Source organism: Artibeus jamaicensis, unplaced genomic scaffold (assembly GCF_021234435.1).
Source record: "Artibeus jamaicensis isolate MK-2021 breed Jamaican fruit bat unplaced genomic scaffold, CSHL_Jam_final contig_2259, whole genome shotgun sequence".
Taxonomy (NCBI): Eukaryota; Metazoa; Chordata; class Mammalia; order Chiroptera; family Phyllostomidae; genus Artibeus; species Artibeus jamaicensis.
The window spans coordinates 3,799,156-3,826,597 of NW_026521468.1; the positions used below are offsets into that span (position 1 = coordinate 3,799,156).

The 27,442-nt window shown below is 45.6% G+C and overlaps 1 protein-coding gene across 5 annotated transcripts; it reads right to left on the reverse strand.

Annotated features, from left to right (window-relative positions):
- Nucleotides 1-6,765: 6,765 nt before the first annotated feature.
- Nucleotides 6,766-27,425, reverse strand: SLFN5 (schlafen family member 5). 5 transcript variants are annotated; one of them, XM_037167262.2, is made up of 5 exons: nucleotides 27,276-27,425; nucleotides 22,784-23,835; nucleotides 21,516-21,641; nucleotides 13,954-14,674; nucleotides 6,766-13,789 (listed from the first exon to the last, which is right to left on the reverse strand). In XM_037167262.2, the coding sequence occupies exons 2-5, from the start codon at nucleotides 23,793-23,795 to the stop codon at nucleotides 12,913-12,915; spliced, it is 2,736 nt and encodes a 911-aa protein (XP_037023157.2). In that variant the 5' UTR covers nucleotides 23,796-23,835; nucleotides 27,276-27,425; the 3' UTR covers nucleotides 6,766-12,912. The 5 variants fall into 5 exon arrangements, with proteins under 5 accessions (XP_037023157.2, XP_053515770.1, XP_037023159.2 ...); XM_053659795.1 differs by lacking the exon at nucleotides 27,276-27,425 and adding an exon at nucleotides 26,304-26,361; XM_037167264.2 differs by lacking the exon at nucleotides 27,276-27,425 and adding an exon at nucleotides 25,935-25,955.
- Between the last annotated feature and the right edge of the window lie 17 nt (nucleotides 27,426-27,442).

A 27,442-nucleotide genomic window follows, 5' to 3' on the forward strand; every position in this document is an offset into this window, starting at 1 on the left:
CTGAGCTACACCAGCCAGGGCTCTAGGTGTTTTATTTTTTTCTTCCATTATATTTGCTGACTGCCTATTACTATTTTCTTATATAGAAAAAAAATGACCATTTTAAACTGGTAAATCTATTTGTAGAAAATTAAGTATATTTAAAGTATAAAGATTAGCATTAAAAACATGATACTGTTAAATTGGAGAGTACAGGAGAGGGAAATGAGAGGGGAGAGAATATTTGTATGAAACTTTATTAAGGCTCGTGGTAGGGAACTAACGAAGATGGAACCAAGAGTAGTACATAGAGAAATTGCTTGCCCGTGTAATTTTGCCCATAAACCCCTCTCCTGTCTTCTATCTCCAATTTGTGTTCAGTCCTGGGCCAAGTGAAATACATATTGCTTTGATTTGTTGCTTTCTTCTAAGCTACCCCTGGCAGAGAATGCTAATGGCCTCTCAATATTTATTCTTTCCTTTTTCTATAGTAACAGACATTTTAGGGAAGCAGGGGATAACCTGAGATTTTTAAAAAATATTTTATTTATTTATCTTTAGAGGGGAAGGGAAGGAAGGGAAGGAGAGAGCGAGAGAAACATCAATGTATGGTTGCCTTTCATGAGTCCCCCTGCTGGGAATTGGCCTGCAGGGAACTGGTCTGCAACCCAGGCATGTGACCTGACTGGGAATCGAACCACGATTGTCTGGTTCGCAGGCCCGTGCTCAATCCACTGAGCTACACCAGCCAGAGCTGATAACCTGAGATTTTAAAATGCTATTTTCTGGCCTCCCTTGAAGCCAGCTGTGGCCATAATGACCAAATTCTGGCCAGAGGGATATGAGCAGGAGTGCTGTGTTGAACATTCTGGAGGTGTTCTTAACCAGGGCTTCTTGATGGTCCTGTTTTTAGAGAAATGATATATTTTTCCATCAGCCAATTCATTTGGGCAAGGGACTACTAAGATGGGCCCTCAGGGAATCCCCTAGGCTTCTCAAATGGTTCTTTTTGGTCTTCCATGAAGCAGGAAACCAATTTCCCCTTCATAACCAGCATTATGTTGTGATTTATAAGAAATACATGTTTGGCCCAAAGTGACAGGGGCTGGTAGCAAAAGTTCCTTAAATGGGTCATTAGATGTGCTCATGAGAAGGGTGAGTCCCACTTCCACCCCTTGGTCCTTGGACTGGCCCATTCTGCCATCCCCTGTGTCCTGTGGGGAAGAGGAACCCCAGCCTGGTAGGTGCTGTCTCCCAGCTGAGGCTAACCATAGTCCCTCAGCAGGTTCTGGCTTCAATCTCTAAAGGCCAGCTGACTCTCGGTGATGGGTGCGTGGTAAAAGCAGGGACTGCTCGGCAGGTGGGCTCGGTGCTGTACCGTTGGGGTGCACTGGTGTGTTAAGATGAATTCGTAGTTTCATCCTAAGAATGCAAGGTTCGGTTTAACGTGTGACAATCAACGAATTGTAACTCAGCACATCCACAGATTAAAGGAGAAAAATGATATAATGGTCTCCATGAAGGTAGAAAACACTTAATGCTATCTGATGTGCATTCAAGATACAAACACACAGCAAACTAGGGAACTTCCTCTTCCTGGGTAAAGGTTGTGCAGAAGCTCCCACCGGGTATCACGGTCAGTGGTAAAATGCTGCGAGCTTGCCCTTGAAAGACTGGGGTGTGGATATACTAGGGGATCAAGGCTGGGAAAGAAGAAAGGCTCATTCTTGCAAATGCCCCAATAAAATGGTCACCACGTTGGCTTGCTTGGCCTTTGTGTAAGTAATTTGAGGGGCGGCCTGTTTGGGGGCAGGATGAAATGTAGGAAACGGCATCTCTGCAGCACTCCTGGGGGGCTGGCCAAGGAGCGCACAACAGGAAGGAGAAGAGGGAGCTGGGCTGGCGAGGGTGCCCCTAGACGACCAGCCGCTTCAGCCCTTCCCTTCTCCGCCACCAGGTACAACGGGGCGGCCCATACATTGATGTTTCTCTCCCTGTCTCTTTCCCTTCCCCTCTAAATTTAAATAAATAAAATTAAATTTAATTTAAAAAAGAGCAACCCCAATGAATGAGGCAGATCTGGGGGAGGGAGTCCAAGAGGGGCCCCAGTGCGACGAAGCTGGTGCATCTGCAACCAACCGCTCGGGCCCTGCCTTAGGCCAGAGAAGAAGGAGCGAGTTGAGCCAAAGGCCTACAGCTGGGAAAAGGAGAGGAAGGAAAAGGGGGAGAGGACAAGGAGAGGGCGAGCTAAGCGGGGAGGGGACAGGCTAAGGGAGGGAGGGAGGAGGAGCAGAAAGAGCCCAAGACCCAGTTTCCTTTTCTCCTGATTCAAGCCCCAAGGTCCGTCTGCCTCCCGGGTTCACCCAGGCAGGCCCCACCGTGGGTGGAGTCTCAGTTCGAATCCTGTCCTCTCCGGGCGTGTCGTGGAAATTAGAGCCACAGCAGCCAAAGAGCAGTGGCGGATTCTCCCTTCCCTCATTTCGGGGAGGGCTGGCCTCCTCCTGGGGAGGCGATGGACGCCGGACCGCACCCCGCCGGACCCCGCAGCCCGCGAGCCCGGTGGTCCAAGCGGGAAAGGTCTGGGGTCCTCTCCCGGCTGCGCCCCCAGAGCGCGGGGCCCTGCGAAACTCTGAACTCGTTTAATTTCTGATACTCTTGACTCCTTTTGCTCAACTACTAAAAAAAACAAAAACAAAAACAAAAACAAAAAAACGAAGAAGAAAAGTAAAAGCAATGCTAGGCACCCAGAGGTAACCAGGGATGTCTGTCCTCTCCGACTCAGGGAGACGCCCCTCCACCCGCGGGGGACCCCGGGCAGGGTGTCTCTTGGGCGCAGGGAATATGGGGACCGCTCCGCGTCTCCAAGACTGGAGGCTCCACACGGCCTCAGCTTCTCGCGGGCGCGAGGGGAGTGGGAGGAAGAGAGCGCATCCCGCACCAGCTCTGCGCTTCCAGAGCTTTCCTCTCCCGCGGGGGAAACCCGGCCTTTTAGCTGGAGATGGAATAGCAACTTACATGGAAACTACAGACTGTGGGGTCTGCGGGGGCGGGGGGAGAGCGGGGGTGTACACTCGACTGTGGCTGGGCCAGAAGTCGCCCCTGCCTGGGCCAGAGAGCGCTGAGCAGGGCACCAGGAGCCAGAGCGGAGTTCAAGGGCGTCTGAAGCAGGGCCTGTACAATCAGTACAAATGTTTGGGTGAGTCCTGGGGTGGGGGTGGGGGTCAATCTGTTATTACTGTAGTTGCATAGGATTCATTTTGGGGGCGTTAATATTTACATAGTGTGTCTTTATAACTTTTCTTTCATTTTTTTGTGTCCATATATTTCATGTGCATTCCCTTTAGATGGAATATATTTGAGTTTTTTAAGATTTCATTTATTTATTTATAGAGAGAAGGTGAAGGAAGGGAGAAAAAGCAAAGGAAACATCAGTTAGTTGCCTTTTGCTTGCCCATAATGGGGGAGCTGGCCCGCAACCCAGGCACGTGCCCCGACTGGGAATCGAACCAGTGATGCTGCCACACCCACGGAGACACACCAGCCAGGGCTGGTGTCCGTCTCAGCCTTTTAACTGGGGCATGTAGCCCATTTCCATCTGGTGTGATTCCTGAGGTGTTTGGGTGTATGCTCGCGCATGTATCCTTTGCTATTTGTTTTATAGTTGGCCTGTGCATTTTATGTTCCACTCTCCCTCCTCCTTCTGGATTAGTCAAATCTTCATAAATGCGCCATTCCCTCATTCGCATGCGAGTTCATTCTTCTGCCGCCGTACAAAGGCTATAATAGAAGTGATGACACGCATGTTTGGTCTCCCGCACGCTCACCTGGGTTATTACTTTTACCACTTCCCCAAGTATGCTAGGAATTTACATACATTGCCGCTTTCTGCCTTTTTCTTTGCTCTTGTTGTTATTTACTTAATAATTTAATAAATATACTTTTGATCTCTAAGTCCTTTTTGTTTTATACAGCAACGCGCATTAATATTCACCCACATACTTACCCTTTCAGTGAGGTTGAACCTATCTAGAAATAAAAGTAAATAATACCACCCGGTTCAGGCTTCCCCTCATTTAACCTCCACTGGCCTCAGCTGGGCGTCTCCTCGGTGCCCAAGGCCCCTGCATTATTCTTTCCTTTCACGTCACAGAATCACAATTGTCTTCTTGTCTCTGAGTATGCCAGTCGGTGATGAGCTCCTTAAAACCAGAAACCGCGTTACATGTATGTGACCAGCACCAAGCCCAGAACCTGGTACAAGAGCTTCCTAATATTGACTGAACCAACGCATCTAAGAATGGCTGTTGTCTTCTCTGAGCAGTGTTCTGAATGTTCCAGTCCTCTCCTCTCAGACACATCAGGTTCCAGGCCCTCCAGAACCGCTCTGCAGGGAGCCCTGAGTCCCTGGCCCTGTGAAGGGCTCAGAGTGAACCCATCAAGAAATGCCATCGCTCTCTCTCTGTCTCTGTCTGTCCCAAGGGGCATGGTGCTTTTGTAAGTGGGCCTAGTGACCCCATGCTAGGAAGTCAAGGCGTCATCTGTGACACTTGCCCAGTTTCTCAGAACAGCCTCCCAGTTCTCTCTCCACAAGCACTTTGACAAAATACAGACCGTGGGTCAAACGCAGCCTGCTCCCTGCTTCAGTTCGGTTGGAAAAATCTAAAGGAGAGTGTTGTGTCGTAACACCCAGAAAGTGAAGCTTTGTTGCAGTTTCTATATTAACTTTTTGGTGTTTTGGGGTTTTTTTTGCCTAGTGTGTTCTTATGCGGACAACTGAGCTCTGAAGCCTGAGCGTCCCCAGGTAACAATGTCAGCTGTTTTTAAAGGACCTTGGTGAGAGCAGACAGTGTTTGCCACCTACCTGAAATTAGGGAGACGCTCAGCAGTGTGTTTCCCTGGGAGACAGTCGCGTGAGGGTATTTACCTTTGTGACAAAGAACCTCTGGACAAATTGGCGCAGTGTGTGGCCTGGTCCTGATGGCAGTGGGACATGAGTGCTGTTGCAGTGTCTACGTGTGTGGCAGTTTGATAGTCGAATCTGCTTTCTTTATTATATTCGAAAAACCTGCACTTGTGCCTTACAGTTTTTTAAAAAGATTAAAAAACTTTATTTTTAGAGAGAGAGGAAGGGAGGGAGAAAGAGAGGGACCGAAACATCAACGTGTGGTTGCCTCTAGTGCACCCCCTACTGGGGACCTGACCTGCAACCCAGGCCTGTGCCCTGACTGGCAATCAAACAGGTGACCCTTTGGTTCGCAGGCGGGCACTCAGTCCACTGGGCCACACCAGCCAGGGCTGTGCTTTACGTTTTTAACAGCAAGTAGGACATCTTCCAGGTAGTAGCCCAGGAAACCTTCACGAAAAAGCAACTTTGAGGCGAGGAACGTGTCATCATTGGCGAAGCTAAGAATGTCCACACTGACAACGCAGACCGCTACGAGGGGGAGAAAAACCATTCAAAGGAGAAAGGGTTGCCCAGGAATATTCTTTGGAGTCATGGGCCACTTTCTGTCTGGCGGTTGGATGATGGGCAGGCGGTGGTGTTGAAGCATGTTGCCCATAGCAGCTCCGTTTCTGAGAACCTTCGAGCCCCTTCTGTAAAACGGTGCTTCTCAAACTGTGCAATGTTATGTGCATACGAATCCCATGGAGATCGTGCCGCCATTTTGATTCAGAAGGTCTGGGGTGGAGCCTGGCAGTCTGCATTTTTAAGGAGCTTCCAGCGGTGCTAATGCTGCTGGTCCACAGGCCACATTCTCAGTGCCGAGGCCCTAGCAAATGCCAAGAAAGTAAAGGCATCTCCAACTCATTAACTATTGACCCCTGCTGAGTCCAGGCATCAGTGAGCCAAACCTAACATGGCATGCACAGGCCCCAGCATCGACACGTTCAATCCCAGCTGAGTGCCCGGGATTTGAAGCGGGTCAGGCCCTGGAGTCCGCCCTCCATCGTGGACCGTCTTCAGTGCACTGCCACGGTTGCTGCCCGGGCTCTGCCGGTAAACACTGATGAGGTGCTGAAACTCTCCCCTACAGGCCGTCGCCTCCAGGACAGGACGTCCCCTCCCTGACAGGATGTCCCCCTTGGGCCGTGTTGGGATCTAACTCCTACTGTGGGGTGGGTTTGGGGTTGAGTCGTGAGGAACATCAACATCAGGTGGTGAGGTGCCTGGCCCAAGTGCAACCGAAGGCATGGTGTGCCTACCTCCCTGGAGGTGTTTGGGGGTCCAGCGTTCTCAGCACCTACCCAAACATCCTTATTTTGTGTCTCAGGGTGTCATTCCTTCCACACCAGCTCCTTTCTCTTCGTGCAGAAAATCTGCTGTGGTTGTCGAGTTCTGAACTCAGCAACCCTGACAACCGTGGTGCTCGGCCACGGCTGCCCTGACACTGGGGGGGTTGAGGGGCCCCTCCTGAACGGCCAGCCAGACTTTCCATGGGTCCTCTCAGCTGCACAGTTTTGTCCACAATCTCTCTTTTTCCCCCCACTGTTTATACTTCCCGGAGCTACCAGAAAGGGAGTTTACTCCACAAATCTTTATAATCGCTATTGTTGCCATAGAAACTAAATGCCACAAATGATTTCCCAGTGCCTTACCCTCCACCTTCACTTCATTCTGTACTGCTTTCTGATAAACAGCTGCCACCAGGCGTGTGCATGGGTGTGTAACCACTATCAGGTAGTCTGGAACTCTACCCACCACCGCCACGGTGGTTTTTGCTGCTGCAGAAAGGGGGAGAGGAATTAGGAAAGAGGAAAAATGAGTTCCAATTTCCGTAATCTATTTCAGTTCTTTTATTTTTTAAAAAAAGTTTGAAGCAAATATGAAAACATGATAGCACTCATAAATCCTACATAGCAAAGATTCAGTATACATAAGTTTTTTTACTTTTTGTATTGTTTATACTGCACCCCTCCTCATTCACTCACCATGCATCACTGTTCATTACAGTAGCGAGGGGCTTAACCCAGGGCACAGGTTGGTAGAAAACTCAGAAAGTAATTCATAAAACCATAGCATCAGCAAGTCAAAACACATGCACGGCAAACTCACATCAGTAAACACCCAAAATTAGGATATAGCACCAAATCCCAAACCCATAAAAAGCAAAAGCTGTCTTTTCTCACCTGCGTTCCCTCACATTCAGGTGCCCTTCTGTAGAGCTGAGAACTATCACCCCTTTTTTTTGTGCACTTGCCAAGATATTTAACACACACATCTCGGTATCAGACGTGTAAGTCAAAGGACCACTTTTAGAACATCGCTTTGTTCACCACGTGACACGTCTCAAGGATGCTGGCAGGTCAACACTTCACAGTATTGCAGTTTGTTGATATGAGTCCATTCAACCCATTGAGGCAGACACTGACTGTTTTGCAGTCTATGCTATTAAAAATAAGGTGAAGTTCACAGAACTCCACAGAAGTCATTGCACATGTTTGAGCACCTGGAGAATGGATTCCTAAAAGAATTGCTAGCTAAAGGAATACGTGCATTTAAAATTTTGGTAGCTACTGCCAGATTGTTCTTGCTAGAAGTTGTAACTGCTTTATAACAATGTATACCAGTGCTTTTCCCCTGCCAAACAGTAAAATCATTCCGTTGGAACTTAGTGATTTTGTCAACCTAATACATGGAAAAGAGTGTTTTGTTGTTGTAACTTTTTGAAAAAGATTTCATTTATTTTTAGAGAGAAGGGAAGGGAGAGAGAATGAGACAGAGAGAAACACATCGATGTCTGAGATACATCGATTGGTTACCTCTCGCATGCCTCCAACTGGGGACCTGGCCCACAACACAGGTGTGTGCCCTGACTGGGAATTGAACCAGCGACCTTTTGGTTCGCAGGCCAGCACTCAGTCCACTGAGCCACACCAGCCAGGGCTGTTGCTATAATTTTTAATCAATACTGCTGTATCATGGTTAAAGGACGATTTTAAATTCCTTTTCTGGGTTCTTCTGCCTATTTGCATCCTTTGTCCATTTTTCTTTTGGGATCTTAACATTTTTCTCTTCGATTTTTAGAAAGTCCTTTAAAAATAGGGAGTAAACTATTAGTCTATGATTTTTGTTGCAAATATTTTTCCAGTGTTCTGTTTGTTTCTTGACCTGTCTTCATACTGTTTTTGCTACGAAGGTAACTGTTTCAAATAGTCAATATTTTCTTTCGTGGTTTATGATTGTGGGCCACACTTAGGCTTTCCATATACCAAGACTATAAAAATGGCCTATTTTTGTTCCATGTACTTCCATAATTCCATATTTTTACATTCAAGTGTTGAATCCACCTGGAATTTATTTTGGTGTCAGTGGTGATTTATGGCTCAAGCCTAATTTTTTTTTGCAGCTAGGTACCCAGATCATTTAGCATCATTTAGCAAATAACCCATGTTTCCCTCATGACTTTGAGTGCACCTTCAACACATGCTACCTTCTCACACATATTTGAATTCACTTTTAAACATTCTAGCCTGCTCAATTCCCACCACACAACATAACTACATTAATTATTGTAGCTTCATGTTTTAACATGTGGTAATGCTGATTAGTCTCAGGTTTTTCCATTTTTAGATTTTTTTCCTGGATATTCTTGCTTTATATTTTTCAATGAACTTTAAAATCATTTGGATGCCTTGGGGAAAGATCTGTTGCATTTTTATTGGATGACATTGAATTTTAAAGATTCAATGAATCTTTAACTCAGTGAAAATGGATATATTTATGATTCTGAGTCTTCTCATCCAAAAGCACACTGTTCTTGTATCTATTCAAATTCCCTTTTGTGTTCTTCAGTTTCACTTTATGGTTTTATTCATAAAGAGCTTGTATCTTTCTTGTTACAGTTATTCTGAATTACTTTATCTCTTTTGTTGGAATTACTATCAGACTTTTTCTTTCATTATATCCTCTAACTAAAGGTAGTTTGCATATGGGAAGGCAATTGGACTCTTTGGCAATTAACAAATAATACATCTAGGTTCACCTTATATTTTACTGACTTATTTGTTTGACCTTCTTTCTTGAAACCACAACTTTCTTCTCCATTCGTTTTTTTCTTACCAAAGTACGTTATTCAGTAATACTTTCAGGGATGGGCTATGAATGATTAAAAGGAAATCCCAAGTTGTTGCAAGTCTGAAAATGTATTTATTTTGCCCTCAGCTTTGAATGATACTTTGACTGGGGAGAGAAGACCAGGTTCCAAGAAGCCTCCAAACCCAAAGAGGAGAAACTACCAGCCCACAGCTATGCACAGAGCTCTCAAAATCCTCAACCACAAGAATTTTTCTTAATTGCCAAAGACCATTATAATTATTTTTCTTAAAAATAATTTTTCTTAAGTCAATAATAAAGAGAAAATCTGAACAGCTGTCAGAGAAAGATGATATTATGTGCAGAGGAACAAAAGATGAGAACGGCAGATTTGTCACTGGAAATGACACAAGATAGAAGACATCGGGGCAACATATTTAACTCACTGAAAAATGAAACTATCAACCTAGACCTACAACCAGCAAAGCTGTTTCAAAAACAAAGGTGAGAGAAAGATTTTTATAGATACAAAACCTGAATGAATTCATCCTCAGCACACCTGCAGTATTAGAAATGTTAAAGACACTTCTTGAAGCAGAAGGGAAATCATGCCAGATGGAAATCTAGATTCATACAAAGGAATAAAACCACCAGAAATGGTACTGCGCTGATAAAAATAAAAAACTTTTTTTTCATAGTATTTAAGTGTCTTTAGAAGATGAGTAGCTGCTTAAAGTAAAACTAATATGAACATATTATGGGTTTTATAACAGATACAGAAGTAAAATGTATCTCGACAACAGCACAAAGGCTTGGAAAGAAAAAATGGAAGCATGCCATTGCAAAGTTCTTACACGATGCATAACGTGGTGTAGCATCCACTGAAGCTGGACTGCGATAAGTTGAAAGACACACACCGTGAACCCTATGGCTACAACTAAAACAACAATCGAAAAAGTTATAACTAAGAAGCCAATAAAAAACCAAAATGTAATTGTTAAAAAATGCACAATTAAGTCAAAGGATGCAAAAAAAGGAGAACAAAAGGAATGAAGAAGAAATAGAAAAATAGAAAAAGTAACAGGGTAAATGAAGCCCCAAACACAGCAAATATCACAAGAAAAATAAATGATCTAGAAAGCGGGTGAAAGATGCAGGGACCTTTCTACACTACTCAGTACTGCCTTTGCCACTTCCCATGAGTCTCTAAATATTTCAAAGTAAAGTGTTAAAAAAATCATCAAGTAGTTTAAGCACCTCAGCTACAAGGTAAAGATGGTCAAATTGGACTGAAAAGCAAGTGAATGAAAACAGAAATACAGTGTAACCATGGTCTTCTTGTGTTGCGTATCGTTCCAGAGAAGTCAGTAGCCACAATGATCATTCATTGATTCATTGATCATTCACAGTGATTATTTGTAAGCTGCACTAACTAATAATAAAATGTTTCTGCCAGGATTGTTAAGAATTGTCTCACTCTGAGGATTTATTTTCGAAACACTTCCCACGTCACATTTCAGGGTATTTTTACTGTTCTACTTATTGAGTTCTCTACTTCATATCCACTCTTGGTAAATCCCTGTACTCTAGATATGTTTTCTTTATACTACCTTAATACTTGTCTTATTTCTCTCCATTTCAGTGATTATCTCAAGGCTTCCTGTAACTCGAGAATCATTCTCACAGCCTGTTTTCTCAGCAACACCCCTCTGCACCTCTTTTGGCTGCCTTGTCATTTTGTCTTTCAACTTCTGTTTTATGGAATTACAGATTTCTCAAGTTCTTCTGTAGCTGGAGACACTTGGCAAGGAGTCTACTTCTGTCCCTTGAGTTACATTTCCTTTCAGCATGGGGTCTTCCTCTGGCTCATCCTGTGTTCTCCTAGTCCATTTCCTCCCTATATATAGTCGTTCTGCCTAATTCTCCTCCATTAATCTTTCTAATGTTTAGTAAGAGCAGCTCGGTATGGTTTTCCCATGTATTTTAAGAAGGTGCGAAAAGACTCTTCTTGACAACATTCTCCCTGAAGTAGAACCAGATAGTCTTCCTCTCCAGCGTATACTAGGAGGCCTCGGGGGCGCCTCCCATCTGCAGCCTGCTCTGCTCTGTCACCTGAGGCCTCACTGTTAGCTGGTGTGCCCTGTTGATCATTGCCTATGAGTTTCTCTAACTCCACTGCACTAGGAGCTGGATTTCATCCCCATGTGCTTTGACTTCTCCGTTGAATTCACAGGAAACCCTAAAGCTTACTTCCTGTCTCTACAGAGTCCTCAGGAACAACTGGGAGCGGCTATGCTTGAAGATGTCTTGGCGATTTCCTGAGCTGCCTTTTGGTGTCCCGGATGGCACTCTTGAAATGGATATTAGCGAGAATTCTGGTTTTCTTTCTTCTCATGTACCCTGGGCACTCAGTACTACTTTGGGCATGTGGGGCATTTCATGCCTTTATAGAAATCTTTTTAATTCTGGTTTTTATGTCCATACACACTTACAGATGTTTATGGCATGAGGTTGATCTCTGTTCTTTGCCTCTCTCTTGCTGGTAAAGTTTTGGCTGTAGTTTTACTAATTTTGTTTATTCTTTTAGGTGTTGGTAAAGAGTCTATAAACTGAACTTGTCCAGCTCTTGATTGAGAATTGCCATTTTTATACTGATCATTTTATTTAAAAAAATATTTCTGTATACTATCCTAAGTGATTTGCAATTTTTTTCCAAGTTAACTACAATACATTTCACAAAAAATTAATTCCATGCTTTGTCATAGACATGTCTCAAAATTTTCAACGTTCTTAATAGTTTAACCCATTGCCAGAAATATCCGATTCTTGCTTCAAGTTCATACTTCTTAGAGTGGGATTTCAGTATCTCGGTGTGGGGGAAATAGTGGGGTCTGTATTTAATTGAGAATGAACTCTGAATTTTTTAGTTTAAGCTTCTCAGGAAAGAAAGAGTTGTTTGGCTTCAAATATTGTGAGAACTTCCGAGAGACCTGTGGCACACAAGGAATCTGCCCTTGGAGAGAGGAGCTGAAATCCCGAAGACTCAGCAGAGCAGAGAGCCTAGATTTACGTATCATTTCACTGGTTCTTAAATTAAAAATGAAAAACAAAGTGTAACCTTTGAGGTCAGTACATTCATTCTCTTTGGTACCCTTTTGTTTTGAAACGAATTTAAAAACACAATACATCTATCTGCCTGGGCCACGGTGGCAATCTTACCTGTGAGTAGTAACCTAAGAGTCTCCCCGAGAACAATACTGAAGCAGAGCTAAAGAGCTGAGATTTCAAATAACTGAAAAGCAAACATATGTTTTTTAAAACTGTGATCAAAAATACTAACAGCATTAAAAGAGAGCTGATAAAGCAATGTGATGTGGTAGTATGAAAAATTATAATTTGTGTATATTTTCAAGCATGCCCCAACCATGCCTTGCCAACGGAAGCCCAGGCACACTGCTCTGTTCACCCTTCATGGTCTCCCCGTGCGTCATACGCAAGCATCCCTACGCTGTGGGTTTGTTAAAAGTAATGAAAAGATACGAGTCTGCCTGGCACTTACCGCTCCAAGGTCTTCTCATGACTCCTCCCCTCACTTCTCTGACCATCTAAACAACCAATCCTTCCTTCTGTCTCCCCTCCTGCCTACACACACACACACACACACACACACACACAGCCTCTGCATCTCAGGTCCCTCCAACGTCTACTGTGGTGTCCCTATTATTTCCGGAAATTTCTTGTACTTGTGTTGGCTTGCTCTCTGTGATTTGCCTTTGCCGAAAAGAAGAAATCTTAATCTGTCTGGTTTGCTAATCTATCCCCCACCCCCCCAGCACCTGGAAAAGGTGAGTGGCTTGCAGTGAGTGGGTCATTACAGAGTTGACGATTAAATGTTCAGATCAAAGTTTCACGGGACCAGAGGTGAGGGTTACGTAATGCTTTCTCAGATGAGGATCTTCCTGTGAGTTGGAACTCTTCAGAATATACAGGTGTTTCCTGGCCCTGGAAGCCAGACAGAGCAGAAGATTGTGGAAAACAGCTGGCTCTGCTGACTGCAGATTGATCCCGAACACGATGTTTCTTTCCAGGCCCGAAAATCGACGGACACTGTCCAACACGATGTGATTGCCCATGACATCGGACGCATTTCTGAGCCGTATTAAATCAGATTCCTCATTGGACTCAGAACTCTTTCTCTTCCTCATTGCTCTTTGAAGTTCAGATTTATACCTCTCTGCATCACTTGTGGTGCTGCACAGCACAGCGATATCCTTGCAGGAATAACCTTGCTTCAAGAGACACTGGCATTTCTCTGTGATACCAAGCACCATCTGCTCCAAGTCTGGGTATTCCATCACCTCCAAGTTGCCCGGAACACCCTGAGCCCATTCAGCTTCTTGGAGCATATCCAAGGACCCAGTGGGGATGTTAGGTGGCGGATTTTCTTTGACCTTCTGCATTATTTCCTGTAGGTAGTTGGCTATCGGATCTGCATTGCGGACCACTCTAGTGAGCTCTTCTCTTGGATACTGGTTTTGGAGATGAGGGAGGCCACTGTGCTCCAGGTGGCTAGTCTGAAAGTAGTCCAGAAAGATCCAGAGAATTCCATGGCACTCCTTTTCTTTCTGAAGGATGGTTTTTGCCTTCATATACCAGTCCCCATTTTCACGGCGGAAATTCTGAGCTTCGTCGATGATGATGTGTTTAATCCTTTCAACATCCGAGCTGTTTTTCATGAAGGTTTTTCGGGTCATTGCCTGACAGATTCTTTTTTGGCTGAAAATGTAAGAAACACAGTTAAGTTTCCCCAATAAAACAAAGGAAGTCAATTCTAGCCTTAATTTCCTTTGGACATAATAAATATAATATGAACCTTAATGTAAATTTAAAGCCATAGCAGTCAAACGTACATTAAGAAAAGAAAGTGAATGTAGTCATACCTCACAAACTCTTGCAGGGGCTTGTTCTCACAGATGTAAAGAATGTTACTTGGTTGACAGTGAAACACATTACAGATCTTTTCTATGATCTTAAGAGCCAGGATGGTCTTCCCTGACCCAGGTAAGCCATGCACAAACAGCTCTCTGGTCTTGCGAAGGTTCTTTGAAAGCAACTCATACTGTTTATCTGTGAGCAGGTTCAAAACCTCAGAGCCCAGCTCTTCGCTTAAGAGAGATCTGAACCCACGCAAAACAATCACAAGGGACTGTAACAGAGCTTCCATTTGCTGCGTGGTCCTCAGTTTATAGGACTCAGGGTATTTTTGCAACTTAGAACTACCAAGGTCTTTTGATGTTGTGTCAGGATTCAGCACGAAGGTAGAGGGAATGATGCACAAGTTTTCAGTGTAGCCACCCATGTTCACCAGCTTCAGCTTCAAGGCACGAGCGACTCTTAGACAATAATTCTTCAAGCACTCGCTGTAGTCTCTGAAGACGGTGATGAGGACCGGGTTTTCGTGCTGGGAAAGGAGAAGAGCATCGCAGATGACACCCTGCTCCTCTGGCAGACCCACATCCACGGCCCAGCTTCGGGAGAAAATCAATGTTCCTTGGGGGATATTACGCATTTGCTTATTTATTAGGTTTCTGAGTCCTTTATGTTCCATGAACAGTTCCTTGTAGAGGCTCTGTGGTCTGTACAAAATGCTGTCTGAGGATACTAGACAGGGGAAGAATTGGACTCAGTTAGAGAACTCACCAACACGCTAGGAGTCATCATTATATGTAGCAGATTCAATTCACCTCTGCATCTCCCGTGTGTTAGTACCAGGTTTTGCATTAGCAACAACAAGATAAAATGATTCTGGGCCAATGGAGCCGATACATGACGGGCACAGAGACAGACAATAATTACGACGCAAGTGGTGAATGAATGGGAAAGAAGTGCACAAAGCATTATGTGAACACCAAGGAGAGGCGCCGCTTAGAAGACAGCATGAAGGTCTCTATGGAGAAGGGAACACTCTTCCAGAGTTAGACTGGGAGTTAGCCAGAAGGATGGGAAAATAGAGAGACTGTAACCAGGACATGAAGAAGGTGCGGAGCAGAGAAACAGCAAGGCACATTCAGGCACCTGCGGGCAGTTTGTGTGACTGATGTCTAATGTGAGAGGCAAAAAGCGGAGGTGGGGAGGCAGGCATTACCGTGCGGGGTTCACGCCCAGCGGTGCTGACTGCGCTTAGCAATACTGCATTGGAGTATGACTGTGAGTTGCTGAGAGAGACCTCAACTGCTCTCCGCACACACTGGCACAAAGTGATGGATGTGTGAACTAGCCTTACTGCGGTGACCATTTCACAACACACTCGTGTGTGGAATCATCACGAGACACGCTGTCCCTGTGGTAGTGTGGACGCCATGGCAGAGGTTGCATGCCTATGACCTCACCCACACGGTGCTCTGTGAAAGGCAGGCTGTAGGCACGGGGAAGAGATCAATGGCCCCAAAGAGGCAGCAGGACAGAGCCGCTTGGGGGGATGGAATTGTTCTGTCTCTTGACTGTAGTGGCGGCATGCAAATCTACACGTTTTAAAAACCTTTCATCTGTTTATGAATAAAAGCCCATTTTAGGACTTCCGCCAAGATGGAGGTATAGGTGAATGTGCCGTGCCTTCTCACACAACCAAGTTTAGGGACAACTAAATATTAGCATCAGAAAACACAACCAGAACATGGAAAATTGAACTTTTCGGAAGTCCGTTAACAACAAATTCTTCAGCCCGACGGGTAAGGGGCGAAACCGGCGTCTCGTGAGGAGTTGCACAGGACTCCGGTCAGACGGACCCAGGCGCGGAATCCAGACGCGCGAATCCAGACGCAGGGGTTCCAAACCCAGGATTGGACCTAGTGAGTGACCGAGCAACCCACCGGGTGAGTGACTGCTGAGGAGGCAGTGGGGAGGCGGTGCTGCGTGTTGACTGCGGTTGCCTATCTATGGGCGAGCGGACAGGCGAGGGAGTGGGCGCTTGGACCGGGCCCAGCGGTCCCCATGGCTTGCGGCAGTAAAGGGCGCCGCCATCTCCCCGCTCTGACCACACCCCCACATACAGCGTCACAACCCAGTGACCTGGGAGTCCAAGGCGCCGCTTCTCCCGCTTAAAGGGCCAGAACAGACCAAAAATGTCGCAGGAAGACCTCAAAGCCCCAGAGATAAATCTAAGCGACGAAGAAATAGCAAAACTCTCAGACGCACAGTTTAAAACACTGGTCATCAGGATCCTAACAGATCTGGTGGATTATAGCCACAAATTAGAGAAACATATGAAGGCTAAACTAAGGGAAATTAATGGAATTCCACAGGAAACCCATAGAGATGAAAAGGGAACTGGGACTCAAATCAATGGAGTGGACCAGAAGAAAGCAAATAATGGCCAAACAGAAAAGAGCCAAGGAGCAAGAATTCAAAGAGGACTTCCGCCAAGATGGAGGTTTAGCTGGATGTGCCTGCCTCCTCACACAACCAAGTTTAGGGACAACTAAATATTAGCATCACAAAACACAACCAGAACACGGAAAACTGAACTTTTCGGAAGTCCGCTAACAACAAATTCTTCAGCCTGACCGGTAAGGGGCGAAACCAGTGTCCGGTGAGGACTTACAAAGGAGGGCTCGGTCGGACCGGCGCGGAATCCGGCGCGCGAATCCAGTCACGCGGGTTCCAAACCCAGGATTGGACCTGGTGAGCCGCCGAGCAGCCCACCGGGGGAGCGACACAGTGGGGAGGCGGTGGCAACGAGTTGACTGTGGTTGCCTGGTTGCGCGCGAGTGAGGGAGTGAGCGGTTGGACCAGCCCGGCGGCGGCAGCAGCGGCGGCAGCTGCGGCGGCGGCGCCGCGCCATTTTCCGCTCTGACCACGCCCCCACATACAGCGTCACAACCCAGCGACCTGGGACTCCAAGGCGCCGCTTGTCCCACTTAAAGGGCCAGAACAGACCAAAAATGTCGCAGGCAGAACTCAAAGCCCCAGAGATAAATCTAAATGACGAAGAAATAGCAAAACTCTCAGACGCACAGTTTAAAACACTGGTCATCACCTTTCTCACAGATTTGGTGGATTACAGCCACAAATTAGAGAAACATATGGAGGCTAAATTAAGGGAAATGAATGGAATTCCACAGGAATCCCATAGAGATGAAAAGGAAACTGGGACTCAAATCAATGCAATGGTCCAGAAGAAAGCAAATAATGGACAAGCAGAAAAGAGTCAAGGAGCAAGAATTCAAAGAAATGAGGAGAGTCTTAGGAACCTCCAGGACATCTTTAAACGCTCCAATATCCGAATTATAGGGGTACCAGAAGGGGGAAAGACACAACCACCAGTGGAAAAACTATTTGAACAAATAATAAAAGAAAATTTCCCCAATCTGGCAAAGGAAATAGACTTCCAAGAAATCCAAGAAGCCCAGAGAGTACCAAAAAAGTTGGACTCAAGAAGAAACACACCAAGGCATATTATAATTACATTAGCCAAAATTAAAATGAAGGAAAGAATCCTGGAAGCAGCAAGAGCTAAGGGGACAATCACCTACAAAGGAGTCCCCATCAGGCTGTCAGCAGATTTCTCAAAAGAGACCTTACAGGCAAGAAGGGGCTGGAAAGAAATATTCCAAGTCATGAAATCTAAAAACCTACAACCAAGATTGCTCTACCCAGCAAAACTTTCATTTAGAACGGAAGGACAGATAAGGTGCTTCTCAGATAAGATCAAATTCAAGGAGTTCATCATCACCAAGCCCTTATTATATGAAATGTTAAAGGGACTTATCTAAGAAAAAGAAGATAAAGAAACATGAACAGTGAAAGGACAACAAACCCACAGTTATTAACAACCACACCTAAAACGAAAGCAAACTAAAAGGACAGCTAGAGCAGGAGTGGAAACATAGAAATGAAGATCTCAAGGAGGGTTAGCAACAGGGGAATGGGAGGAGGAGATGGGGGGAGAAGGTACAGAAAACAGGTAGCATAGACAGTAGATAGAAAATAGATGGGGGGGCGAGAATAGTTTGGGAAATATAGAACCTAAAGGACTTGAGACACATGGACATAAACTAAAGGGGGGTAATGGTGGGGTTGGGGGGCAGGGTGGAGGGAAATGGAGGGGGGAATAGAACAACTGTAACAGCATAATCAATTCAAAAAATAAATAAATTTAATTAAAAAAATAAATAAATTTAAATAAACAACATTTTAAAAGTAAAAAAAAAAAAAAAAAAAAAGAATTCAAAGAAATGAGGAGAGTCTTAGGAACCTCCAGGACATCTTTAAACACTCCAATATCCGAATTATAGGAGTACCAGAAGGGGGAAAGACACAACCACCAGTGGAAAAATTATTTGAACAAATAATAAAAGAAAATTTCCCCAATCTGGCAAAAGAAATAGACTTCCAAGAAATCCAAGAAGCTCAGAGAGTACCAAAAAAGTTGGACTCAAGAAGAAACACACCAAGGCATATCATAATTACATTAGCCAAAATTAAAATGAAGGAGAGAATCCTAGAAGCAGCAAGAGCTAAGGGGACAATCACCTACAAAGGAGTCCCCATCAGACTGTCAGCAGATTTCTCAAAAGAGACCTTACAGGCAAGAAGGGGCTGGAAAGAAATATTCCAAGTCATGAAATCTAAAGACCTACAACCAAGATTGCTCTACCCAGCAAAACTTTCATTTAGAATGGAAGGACAGATAAGGTGCTTCTCAGATAAGATCAAATTCAAGGAGTTCATCATCACCAAGCCCTTATTATATGAAATGTTAAAGGGACTTATCTAAGAAAAAGAAGTTAAAGAAACATGAACAGTGAAAGAACAACAAGCTCACAGTTATTAACAACCACACCTAAAACGAAAGCAAACTAAAAGAACAGCTAGATCAGGAGTGGAAACATAGAAATGAAGATCTCAAGGAGGGTTAGCAACAGGGGAGTGGGAGGAGGGAGATGGGGGGAGAAGGTACAGAAAATAAGTAGCATAGACAGTAGATAGAAAATAGATGGGGGGGGGGCGAGAATAGCATGGGAAATATAGAACCTAAAGGACTTGAGACACATGGACATAAACTAAAGGGGGGTAATGGTGGGGATGGGGGGGCAGGGTGGAGGGGAATGAAGGGGGGAATAGAACAACTGTAACAACATAATCAATTTAAAAAATAAATTTAAAAAAAAGCCCATTTTACACTTGTAATTTTTCAAAATTAATTCTTAAAAGGGTTTTTAAAAAACCAGCCCGGCTTTTCATACACACACACACACACACACACACACAATGTTCACCTTTTGGGGTCACAAGCCCAAATTTGGAATCTAACCGAAACTACGAGCCCTCTCCTTAGAAAAAAATACAATACACACTAAATTTGAATTTTTAATTCCACATAGAGGGAAGAGACAGGAATGAATCCAGATTTCTGTGCTGGGCTGGATGGAGGATGGACTCTTCAACTGGTAAAGATAACTTTACCAACTGAAAAGAATACCTAATACAGAACAAGGGGCAGACCACAAAGAAGAAATAGAAGTCTGTAGGAGTAAGAGTCAGATTTCGGGAGTGCTCAGCCCAGGACTTCTGTGGCGCCCCAAGCTGTCCAGCCAGCAATGGACACACCAGTAAAGTTTGCCTGGGCTCAGAAAAATACGAGAGTTATTTTCTAGAAAAGCGGACTTAGGTAAGGGTGCCTCCTATTACTGTTTTGATTTAACATCATTCTGGGATATTGTGGGCCAATAAACTGAAACGCATAAAGGAAATAATGTGTATAAACATAGGAAAAGTTAGTTCAAAATTACCTTTGCTTTTGCATTAATAAAAGCATTGAGGAAAATGTTTGGAAGTGGCATAACTTCAAACTATGAGCTTTCCTACCGGCCAGCAATTCACAGTAAAAAAAATGATCACTTAAAATCTCATTATAGAAATAAAATGTAACATGTATGGTAACAATGTGGATAAAACTCTGAAACTGTTAAATTATATACCATATTTCACTGATGATAAGTGTACTTTAATATCTCTTAACTTAAGATATATCCTATAGCTTAACAAACAATATTTGAGTGGTAAATAAAATAATAATACAATGTTGTTTTCTTAAATTTCATAAAATATGGTAAGACTTGAATAAATGGCCAAACATTCCATGTTCAACTATGAGAAAATTCACTGTTGTAAAAAATGACAATTCTTTCAAAATTAATTTATCAATTTTATGAAATTGCCACCAAAATAACCTCATATTATCCTTTTCTCTTTTTTGTGTGGAACGAAATAACTCTAGGCTTCCCAAAGAGACAGGCCATGATAATGTTATTTGGAAAAGTGCATTCTGGTATGTTTGGAGTTGCAACTTGTCAACTATTCCCCTAAGTTTACAAGTTTAAAGAAGCGAGAGTAGGGGTGTTTGTCAAGCAGATTTTTGACCTGGGTGGTGGTCACACAAGTTTCAATGTATAATTGCTCATTAAGTTACATCATGGTTCTAGGTACTTTCTATATTTCACAACAAGAACCGCAAAAACTGAGTAACATCCATGTTGAAGAGCACTATGAAATACTATATGACCAATAAAAGAATTGGGTAAATCTGTGAGTTAACTTAGGACAAGACGTCCATACACATTACTAAGATGTAGCCCTGTGCTTGCGCCGGAGCTGTGGTGGTTCATTCTCATTTCTCACAGCCGAATAATGTTCTATTATGTGAATATGCTACAATGTATTTATGTATTATTGTGACAATAGGTAATTGGGTTGTTTCCTTTTGGGGGCTGTTACAAATAGAGAACTTATGAGCACTAGGGGATATTGGCATACCTCCAATTATAACCATTTCCTGACGCCTGATTCCATATTTTACTTTGGAAACTAGAAGGAATTGCTGAATGGACAAGTATGCAAATAACCAATTATACAAGGTAATGTCTGATTTGTTTTCCAAAGGGATTAGGCCAACTTAAATCCCCAGCCAAGATGTAAAAAAGACCTCATTTCCCACAGCCTCTGCAACACCTGCTGTGGGTTAGTGTCTCTTCATGTCTTTATTGGGGATATATGTGTTTCCTTTTCTGAGAAAGTCATCTTTATAACTATTGCCCATTTTTTCTACTGGGTTGTTTGTTCTTTTAAAAATTTATATAAGTTCTTTATATATTCTTGATACCAAACCTTCGTTAGCTTCATGGATTGTAAATATCTTTCAAGGCTGTAGTTAAATCTTTTCACTCTTTTGAGGAGCAGCAGTTCTTCATTTTAATATAGTGAAATTTATCAGTCTTTAAGTTTAATCCATGTGTGTCTGGTTTAGGAAATCCTAAACAACACACAATTATTTGTGTACATTTTCTAATAAAAATGTAAGAGGTTCTTTTCTGATATTTATATCCTAAAACCTTCTGGAATTGATTTCTTTCTATAGCATGAAACAGGAGTCCAATTCTACTTTCTTCCCCCATAGGGATGAGCACCCAACCTGTTTCCAAAGCAACCATCGATAATGAATTACCTGGGAAATAACTCTTTTGCTGTTTTTCCAAACATTCCAAATTCTTGTGAGTGCACACGGCTCTGCCACGGGGTGTCGTGGATGACAGACTCAGCGCCAAGAGCATCTCAGAAAACCTGGAAAGATCTTAGGAAACAAGAATGAAGGGTTCAATGTGCGAAAAGCAGACCCTGCTCCTGAGAGCTGAGCTGTGTTGCAAAGTCTCTCACTTAGTCTTAGAACCCAAGTGTTGGCTTGCAGAGATTTGATTGACATCCCGGGTCAGCGCACAAAAGCCTGCTGATGTCCCCCAGGGGGCGGGGCGAGAAACTGGTGTGGGGCAAGTTTTTAGCCTTTAAGTTTCCATTTTATTCTATTGAAACAAACTATTTTTACATCGGTAGAATGCTCATATTGAAAAAACAGGATTAGAAGGTACGCTCCTGAGCTGGTTCTGAAATGAACTTTGTTTATCTAAATTTTTGAAGAAGGAACCACTGATTTTCTTTTGTCTAATTTCTCTCAGGCTTTCCTTTCCCAAAGTGGGTGTGAGTCAACAACTTGATTCTTTTGCCTATGGGTCATGGTGAACATGACAGGTTGGCTCTGGAAAGGGAGAGTGGGAAGGGAGAGAGACAGCCATGGCTCGGTCATCTTTTAGCTCAAAAATGGAAGTGGGGTAATAAGAAAGGGAGAATATTGCCCCAGCTGGTGGGGCTCAGTGGATTGAGTACCGGCCTATGAACCAAAGGGTCACCAGTTCAATTCCCAGTCAGGGCACATGCCTGGGTTGCAGGCCAGGTGCCCAACAGAGGGCGCACGAGAGGCAACCACACATTGATGTTTCACTCCCTCTTTCTCCTTCCCTTCCCTTCTCTCTAAAAATAAATTAATAAAATATTTTTTAAAAAGGGAGAATATTTAATCCAGAGAACCATACAAAATGGGAAGTCAGGGGGAAGTGAAAAGGAATTTTCTGAATAGTTAAACGTTGCATATGAACACAAGAAAGGATGTGAAGATAGGAATTATTAAGTCTAACAGCCCCGTTGTACCAGCCTCCAGTGGGCCGGCTGGCCTGGGGCATCTGCTGAACACCCGGGATTTAAGGTGGGTGGAGGGAAAGAAGGGCCGTGCCAGGCACGGCACCTCCGGGAATTAATGAGTCAGACAGCTGCAACTCAGCAAGCTCCTCTCTTGCCCAGGATTCTGGAACGATACCTCCCTTTCCTCCCCGCTACCCCCCAGCCCCAGCAACATTACAGTGATTGCGGATTCTGCTCCCTGACCTGGGTCGGCTTCTGTCATCCAAGCAACCCATTCCTTTATGGTCAGCTGTGTGACACAGTCGTCCTTCACCTGCCAGGAACTAGGCTGCTTGGCAAACACCGCACAGCAGAATGGCTCCACCTTGACCGCACAGACGTATCCATGCAGGGCCCCCTGATAGTATACTTCAAGGAATTTGACTTTATATTTTATCTCGTGCTTCTGGCTACAGAAATGATGGACCGGTAACTTCCTGATACAGCTGTCAATGGAGTCCTTCAGGGTGGAAACATTTATCCTTTCTTTTACACATCCGAGGACTCGAAGGGTCTCCTCATGCACCCCCCAAAATATGTATCCTCCTTCAGCATTTGCAAATGCAGACACACAGCTGGGGAGACTGTCATTGAGGCATTCTGACGCTCCCTCTGAGAACATTTTAAATTCGACATGGGTGGACTTCGTGAACTTGATCTCTTCCAGGTACTGAAGGTGAGGTCTGCCAAATAAAGCAGCCGCGGAGGCCTTTATGTTACTTTCGTTTTGTATGCCATCCTGAACATCCGCTGGACCCAACAGACTGGAACCAGGAATACTCCGAGGAGCCCGGGTCCTCCCCTTGAGGAACTCCAGTGCCTCCTGAGAGGTCATGACATTGGTCGATGTTTTATGTCTGTAGTACAGGTTGGAGCACAGAGTAGCAAGCCGTACGCCAGAGGCCTTGGCGTTCCAAGATCTCACAAAAATAAAAAGGAGGTCTTTCTCTTGCATTTCATCTAAATAACCTTTGAAAATCGGATGCTCGTTCAATCCTACGCCATGAACTGTGTAATTGTAGCCTTTGCTCGCCTGAATCCTGACCACTCCCCCACCAGAATTCAGCAGGGCACAGATTGCGTGGGCGATGACCTCGTCCTGTGTCTTCTGCAGCTGAGGGTCCATCTCCTTCCTTTTTCTATTCCCAAGGGTGACTCCTCCCACACTGACAACATACTCAGCAAAGTTTGTTTCCGAATCAATCTTGAGACTCATCTTCTCGGCACTCTTCCTAGTCTTGCCCTGAAATATTCTCCTGAAAAACAGGAAGACAGAACCATCAGAACAGGACGAGAATAGGGGAAGTGGGAAACGGAGAGTTCCAGGCCACTCTGCCAAAGTGGGTCACTTCACTGATTTCCACGGAACTCGAGACCAGATTCAGTCTCGGAGGAATGGTACACAGCAGGTCGAGGAGCTGCGCCGTCCAGGAGCCCACCGCCACCACAGAGGTGAGCGAGAGGCTATTTGCATGCTGATTTTAGTCATCGTTTCTGCCAGGTTCTCTAAATGACAAGCTCTCTCAAGGCCCCTGCAGAGAACAGGAAGTATTACATCTTCCCGACCACACTGCAAGACTGAAAGATGTGAACGATACACAACACCGCAGCTGCCAATCCTTGGCCCGTCTGTGGCCGCGGAGGAGGAAGGAGCCACTAAACTACTGCACACAGAATCAAAAACCCTCTATCATGAGAGACTTCACTGTGAACCAAGAAGATGTCACACTATCAGGACAGTGTCCTCGCTCTGTCATGCCCCGCCCCCCCACGTGTCCTTCCTCCAATACCTGGATGCAGGGATCAGGAGATGAAGCCCGAGAGAAGAGCCAACATCCCCTGGATGAGCGTGAAGACAGCCCAGCGAGGAAGCTGTGGGGCGGGCCTAGCGGATCACCAGCCAAAGGTGGAGGGAGGTGGTCACAGGCTGCAGTGAGTGGCACCTTAGACTGCACAACTGACGGAATTTAACCAGCTGCCCAACTGAGGAGGTGGAGACTTGGAGAACAACTCAGTAATAAGGATGTAGGAAGATATGCAAATACAGACACAATATAAGACAGTAGCTCAGATGAAAAAGTAGTACAGAAAATAAAATATTACCATGAGGCATTGTATGGCACGACTATAAATAAAATGACAGATGTAATAACAATAACCGCTGAGTACTGTCCTGCTCAGGAACGATGATATAATTGTGCTGTCAGGATGTGGGGGGAGAGAGTGTAGGGAAGGAAGTGTGCAACACCGATTCCTGCATCTCCAGAAACAGGCGATGTCTAACGCTGCCGGGGAGGGTGTTAGAGAGAGCACAAACATGGCTAGAAATACGGAGTCAAATGCCAAAAGTAGAAGCCGAAGAGGCAAGAGCGGGAAAAGTGGATGAGGGTGTGGGCCACGGGATTTCTCCTTGCCTTTCATAGAACTGGGACTGTCAAAAACTACATGCGTGACACTCCTGCTTCCGGTCACAGTAGAGAAGCAGGGACTAGATTACTCTCCCGCCTGAAACAGCTAAAACATTTCTGAAGAAATAATGGCCAGAAAAGTTCCACACCTAATGCGAATTATGCAAAATCAAGATCAAGATCCAAGTTATTCAACAAGCACAAGACACAGGAAGAATGCTACACCAAGTGCATCACAATTAATTTGCTCAAAGCTAGTGATAAAGAGAAAAGCTTAAAAGTAATCAGAGGAAAAAAGGTTATAATATAGAGAGGAACAAAAAATAAGATTAGATTTCTTTTGTCAGAAGCAAAGCAAGCAAGACCTGCCTGGTGTAACTCAGTGGATTGGCGGGGGGGGGGGGCCCGGGGGGCGGCCCCTACAAGCAAGAGGCTTGCAGTTCCATTCCCAGTCCGGGCAAATGCCTGGGTTGCAAGCCCCCAGTAGGGGGCGCAGGAGAGGCAACTACACATTGATATTTCTCTCCCTCTTCCTTCCTCCCTCCCCCTCCCTAAATTAATTAATTTAAAAAAATAAGGAAAAGGTACTTCACTAAAATACAATGAACGCAATAACCCGCTAGGAGTGTAAATCGATGAGCCTGCTATTACTGAGTTTTTTCCCTAGAAAGTAAATTTACCGTAGGATTCGTGTTACAGAGGCTTGTGCGCCTCCCTGTTGTTCATCGGGTAATCACCACCACCCCACCTTGCCCTTTCCCTCCTGTATCTGAAATGCACACTTCTCATTACGAAAGACAGCAAGCCAGTCTAACGGCCAGTGAAAATTACATCAGCAAAATAAGAGAACACGCTCTCTCTTCCTTACAGGTGCAAAAAAGCAAAGCAAAAAAAAAAAAAAAAAAGTATCCCTAGAGTTGCCCTAGCAAAGGAACCCTCCAAGTCACCTGGTCTTCAGAAACGGCCTCTCTGGCCTGGGACGCGGCTTAGCCTGGACCGGTGCTACCAATGGTTGTTTACTCAGGGTCCTGCTGCAACAATCTGGTTGTTTACTTAGCGTCCTGTTGCAACAATCGTATTGCAATTGACTAGTTTGGTGATGGGCATTGACACCTGTCGGTTTTCACAGCCAGGCCAGGAGCAGGTCCTCACACTCCAGTCTTCTACTTGCAAGAGAGCACTAAACCTCGCGATCGCTCATTTTCTCATTTAACCGAAAGAGCTGGGGTCTTGTGACCTTGGAGAGAACCTTTCCGACGCGGGTGGCGGCTGCCGCGCCCCGCCTTCCCCGCTCCTCTGGCCACAGGAACTCTCACCTCCTCCTCTCCTCGCAGAGTCAAACCGAGTCTAGCTTCTCTTTCCCCGCCACGGCAGGCGCCTCTCTAGTTTCCGGAGGGGCAAAACCAAGCAAACGAGTAGCCGCCCCACTTATTTCCTCCGGGAGACTCCGCGCCGAGACCGCGCTGCGTGCGGGTGAACCCGCAGGAGCCACGCAAAAGCCCCGCAGGCCGGCGTCCCCTGCCCACCACTCTGGTCCCCGAGGATTCCTTTCTGGTTCCTGGAGAGCAACGTGCAAAAGTGGACCAGAACCACTCGCCGCGGCCCAGCCTCTGCGGCCAGAGCCCACGGAGCCGTCGCGACCCACTGGGGTCGCGGCCTGGATGGGGGCCCGGCCGACCCCCAGTGGGAGCTGTTCTGTGTGAGGATGGCGCGCGCAGCCAGGGGCGCCCAGGAACACAGCCAGTCTGGACAGACAGACTGGACCCGACAGACTGGAACCAGGAATACTCCGAGGAGCCTGGGTCTTCCCCTTGAGGAACGCCAGTGCCTCCGGAGAGGTCATGACATTTGTTTTTTCGCTTTTGTTCCACGGAACGCAGCCTCGCCCAGTGACCTGCACCCCGACCCCGTCCGTCCCCCGGGGAGCCTCGGGGCCCCACGTGGCCGTTTCCTTTAAACAACTTCCGGCTCCCGGACCGAGGGGGAATCTTACGGGCTCGGGCTGGGGGATCTGGGCTGCCAGGCCGCGCGCCTCTCCTTCCTCCCCGGCTGCCCAGGCGCCGCAAACCTCCCCGCTCCCCGTCCGCCACGGCCCATCCGTGGGAAGCTGCTGCTCCTGAGTGGGAGTCCACAGACCCAGGCTCCCTATCGGGAACGGCGCTCCCGGGGCAGCGACCAGGCTGCACCCCGCCTTCGCCCCTGCGGGGTCGGGGACGCGCGCGCGGACCGGGGAGGCGGAAAGGCGGGCTTTTGGAGGACCCGGGTGAAGGGGCGCGGGGACTCATTACCGGTCAAGGCTTCTGCTCAGCGGCGCGCCTGCCTCCTGGAGAAAGCGGAGAAAGCGGAGAAAGCGGAGAAAAGCGACGGCGCCTCCCGAGTCCCGAGCGATGGCTTTGGCCCTGCGGGGTCGCGTCCTTTCACCTGCTGAACTCGGTGACAGCCCGCCAGGCGGGGC